The sequence below is a fragment of the Notothenia coriiceps genome, unplaced genomic scaffold, assembly GCF_000735185.1.
Source record: "Notothenia coriiceps isolate Sejong01 unplaced genomic scaffold, NC01 NC01_scaffold00036998, whole genome shotgun sequence".
Lineage (NCBI taxonomy): Eukaryota > Metazoa > Chordata > Actinopteri > Perciformes > Nototheniidae > Notothenia > Notothenia coriiceps.
In genome coordinates, this window is record NW_011369699.1 from 4,038 (window position 1) to 9,013 (window position 4,976).

Below are 4,976 nucleotides of genomic sequence, written 5' to 3' on the forward strand. Positions count from 1 at the left end.
GATTGTCACTTTGTTACTCTTTTCAGTGCTGATTAGTAATCCGTATGTGGCTCTTTAGTTACTAGTTGTGGCAACATGATGGTGATTATAGGATTGAGTCAAAATAAAGTAAAATGTGTGTTCATGGTAGTAAAATAATATGTGATGTACAACATTGTGGCTCACTATCTTTAAAGGATACTTGTTATAGGTACATTCACAGTTGTTTTTGGTCTCCACACTGGATTGGTTGACAATAACACCAGAGTTCAGCCTTTGAAAGAAACCTTGTTAGCTTGAACAAACTGTTAGCTGGCAAGCTAACTGTCCATTAGTTTCCTTGGAGAAAGGTCAAATGGACATTGTTAGAGATTTGACCTCCATGTCTTCCTCTGTGTGGTGCATTCAAATAAACAAAGCCTGTGTTGAATGAACCGACAAATTGGAAATTGTCTTTTTTATACACAAACATTGGTTAGCCACCTAACTAGCTATTTAGCAAACAAGCTAATTTTCAAAACACAAAATAAGCCATACTCACAAAGAATCAAAGGTGAAATGTGTAATACTTGGTCACCTGCTTCAAACTAAGAGGGGGGCACCTCTACTAATGGGTCCATACAATCTACATTTTCTGTCATCAGCCACGAAAGAAGTGGAAAGCAGCCTTATAACTAGCAGCAGGGAAATCATAGTCAAAACTCAACCAAGCTGCTGAAACTGAGAGCTGGTCTAAATTGATAAAGCTAACGCATGTGTAGTATTAGCTTATAGTTTCCAATAGTTCAGTTGTGTTTACCCCTAAACATGTTTTTATTTGATTAAATCCAAGATAGCAGAAACATGAACGGCACCTTTGTCTTGTCGTCCCAGCCGCCAGGAAATGTCTTAGCTTGGAGGAGAGCGTGCCGCAGCTCACAGAGGTGGACCTTAAATTAGCGGTTGTAGCATCATGAATTGATCAACATGTGATTGACAAGCCCTTAGGCAGCATTACTTCTCTGTCCTCTCGTGTTGGACTGCTGGCAGACGTTTCTGGAGGTACAAGTGATATTATACAGGATGGGCAGGGGCTTGTCAGTTAGCCTATTTGAGTGAAGATTTCTGCAACTCAATAGATGTGTCTGACATATAATGAACAAATTAATCTCTTCACATTCCATAGATAATATAAGTTAAAACTAAATTCCAGGCCATATCTTACAGATTGCACCTTCAAGTCAAAACTGACTGAATGTTTTCAGCTGTACGCATTTGTTCCAGAGCTGCACAACTCAATTTTGGCTGCCAGGAAAGGTGTGAAATTGCCCAAAAGCCCTCAGTGTTGTTGTACGTCATCACAACACCCACATCACAACACTTATATGACATGTTAATTTAGTGTGTTTGCACACAGCACCGGGTCAATGCACCTTTTCACCAGGCCAGAAGGATGTTACTGCTTCCATCCTGCCTGCTCCTAGACATCAGTGCTAATGCTTTGGGTGACCACCTCCTTCATGGTGACCGAGCGAATAAGGTTCTGGTAGAACCTGGCCAAGTCTATGGGCAGTTCAAGGTCCTGCTGCTGCACAGTCCTGTAGCTGATCCTGCGACCGCCGTTGCACAGCCTCTCCGGGTGCTGCAGGTAGAAGGGCAGGGTGCAGCGGGTGCAGGTCGGGCAGAAGGCATGTGAGCGATGGCACCTGTGCGGTGGCTGTGTGGGGGAGTAGCTGGCAGGACCATTGGCCTCAGTAAGGAAGGTAGGGGGGTAGTTTTCCGGTACGTCGCTAAAGTGTTCCGGCGTCGGAGGCGTAGGGGGAGCGGACAGAGCCAGGGGCGGACAAGGAGACATAGAGGCGAGCTCTGGTTCTTCCTCTTCCCCCTTCTCAGACTCCTCCCTCTTACAACAGTAGTACTGGAATGGTTACAAACAGGGAATGGATACAAGTCAGAGTCAGTGTAATTAAATGTTTAATGTTAATCATGCAGAGGCTAACAATAAGAAGTCATGCTACTAAACAAAACAACACTAGAGCTGAATTCATCGATCCACCCTCTAGGCTGAGTTATTATGTCAGAATGTATTGGATAGATTGTTCATGTTCATGTTTGTACATACTTTTTATTAAAACAATCCCCTCAGGATGAACGCTACTGATTTTGGTGATCCCATAAATGTTATACAAAACGTCAACGTTGTCACTATAATGCCCCTAGCGATTTGTGGACTTTGTTTTATTTGGCAAATACAAACACGTTGTGAAAAGGATTGAGTTCTAAAATGAAGACCATACACCACTCAGACTTGATAACACTGCGGTAGTGAACTGTCAATTGCAAGGTATGGCCTAAAGCTTACCCTGCTTACTGGTGTAGGACCTTGATTACAAAGTAAACATTATGTGGCATATAAGAAGACTTGAAACCAGCAATTGGGACCATAAACTTATCAGGAAAATGTTAATTAGTAATAAGGTACTAAATAAGTAAGTAAGTAATACATCAAGTAATAAGTAGGGTAATTTTTTCATAGACTGGCCCCGCTTCCCATTAGATGAATGCATGTTTAAGCATTGTTGCTTTGGTAATCCTTATAGTGCCATCATGAGCGTAGCATTTGTCATTTTGATTGAAGCACTATTATATGGAGCAACACAACATTTGTGTCAATGTTTGTCTCAGTAAACTGTAAAACTAGGATCCTGACTTTTTAGCTAGAGCAATCAACAGGCCATCATTTAATTTGTCCAATTCTTGGGCTCATGATCAAATAATCAACCTCAGCTGTCAGTTATTCTTCAAATGTTAACATGTAAAAATAATCTGGTAAAGATTTTATTTGCTGAACATTAGCATGATAACATTAGGCTCAAAGCATTGCTGTGGTAACTAAACATTACTGTAGACTCATCTTATTAGAGTTTTGGTTAAATGCTTTGAATCTTGATGAACTTGGATTATTTTTAAAAAGACTCTGCATTTGCAAATTAGTTCTGGTTCTTTTTCCTATTCAACATTAGTGGGTAGTAAAACAGTCATACCTGTAACCTACATAAACACAGTACAGCAACGATGGTCAGTAAGATCACTGTAGCCAGAATTCCTCCTGCGATGACCACTGTCCCGGCTGACATTCGAAATCTTCTCCATCAACAGCCTGCAGGGAGGAAGAGGAGGACAGAGGTGGGACGATGGAAGGAAGATCAGAAGGAAACAATGGAGAAAGTAAACGAGAGGGTAGCACAAGAGAGGAGAAGAGTGAAGAGGAGGACGATAAGGAATTCAGAATTAACTGGCATTAGTTGAGAACGTTTCAATGGTAAGGAACAATACGTCAATGCTAACTTAAGTTTCAAACAGGACACAAACAGAAATCCCCTGGGTGAAAGTCCTTTTTGACAGTTTCTCTGAAAGTCCTTTAACAATGTGGAACGGCTTACGTTGGAGTTTTTAGAAAGCCCAGTTTCTCTCATAGAGATGTTAAAAAGTGCCTTGCTACATCAAAATCAGTCACCCTACTTCCTGAATACCGGCTATACATCCACCCAGCCAGGGAACGTTCTCACAACTTTGGCTAACGTTACCTACAGGTTCTAATAATGTTTTAAAGAAAACGTTTTAAGAATAGTAGGGAATAATGTTCTAACAATGTTATCAAAAACAGTTAAAAAAGGTTATTACCAAGCATTTTAAGAATGTTTTTAGAGAAAATTATCCTACCTTTCAGAAGAACATTCTGGGAACAACAAAAACACTTGCCGCTGAAAACGTTTTAAGAATAGTAGGGCATAATGTTCTAACAATGTTATCAAAAACATTTTAAGAATGTTTTTGAGAACGTTATCCTACCTTTCAGAAGAACATTCTGGGATCCAAAATAAAACTTCCAGCTGAAAACGTTTTAAGAGGGCAACCACTAGAGGGGCTTGTCAGGTAAACAACAAACCAAATTGTAATAGACTACAATTTCACTTTGAGGTGAAACTTCAAATCAGCCTTAAAGTAAGATCTACCCAAGATGTTAACAAATCCCTGCATGTGTTCAAGCATCAAAGGTGCGAAACAAATGAAAATACTTTGTATGTATGTTGTAGAGTAGTGGTTCTCAACCTTTTTCCACCAAGTACCACCTGAGAAAATAGTTGGCTCTCCAAGTACCACCATATGACCAATGTTAAAATACAGTCTATGCACAGTTCATGTAGGACCTCGGAGGCAAATGTATTCATAATACCATTATTTATTGTGTGCTCTCTCTCTCTCTGTCTCTCTCTCTCTCTCTCTCTCTCTCTCTCTCTCTCTCTCTCTCTCTCACACACACCACAAGTGAGAATATAAAGAACAAAATAATAACTTATTCTCACACAACAAATGTCATTTCCTGGACCTATACCAAAGTGTGAATGTAGGCTTCCTGCAACAACCCACATCGAAACAGAAAATGTCCTATTGGGAATTCAGTTCCAATAATAATGAAGCCTCCAGGAGCAGATGAGCCTAAGGGCTAATAGCTCATCTTCAGTCTGCTGATGTTTGCTATTGCCATTTCTGTGGTGGCAAAGTAAAAAAGAAAAGAAAAAACATAAGAAAAAAGATAACAATTAAGGACAAGTGTGTGCTTTTTCAGCTTTTGACCTCTCTCCATCCTTTGAGCAAATGCCTTCTTCCTGAGTCACTTCTCTCCTCCATCACAGCGGCTGTGCATATCACTTTTGTGTTGCTGGCGGAGCCTACGCTTGTACTCGGCTGATGACTGTCCTCCTCCTCATTCACTTGTTCACTTTCGCTGGTAATATTCTCCTCTGTACCTCTCTTCCGAATACCTCCCGTTTTGAACCACGTTTTTAACATCATTCAGCTTTCTTCTTTCTTTAGCTTGCTTGCAACGTTCGCTAATCGTTCACGGGTAGTATGGTCGTCATTAGCAACGCCAGAAATAAAAAAAAAAACGTTTTCGTTTCTAAATCTAAAAATAACAATAGCCTATTAGAACTAATTTAAACCACAGTTTCAAT

The 4,976-nt window shown here is 40.3% G+C and overlaps 1 protein-coding gene across 1 annotated transcript; it reads right to left on the reverse strand.

Annotated features, from left to right (window-relative positions):
• Positions 1 to 1,438: 1,438 nt before the first annotated feature.
• Positions 1,439 to 3,095, reverse strand: LOC104964271 (protein FAM163B-like). The gene is made up of 2 exons (XM_010793015.1): positions 3,027 to 3,095; positions 1,439 to 1,876 (listed from the first exon to the last, which is right to left on the reverse strand). Exons 1-2 carry the CDS (start codon positions 3,093 to 3,095, stop codon positions 1,439 to 1,441), a joined length of 507 nt encoding a protein of 168 aa, XP_010791317.1.
• Positions 3,096 to 4,976: the final 1,881 nt, after the last annotated feature.

Bases quoted from the DNA above. Each gene is read 5' to 3' on its own strand.
- LOC104964271 (XM_010793015.1), bottom strand. From the start codon at position 3,095: ATGTCAGCCGGGACAGTGGTCATCGCAGGAGGAATTCTGGCTACAGTG. The intron at 1,877-3,026 runs GTACTGTGTTTA...TAACCATTCCAG, and splicing joins TCTTACTGACCATCGTTGCT to TACTACTGTTGTAAGAGGGA.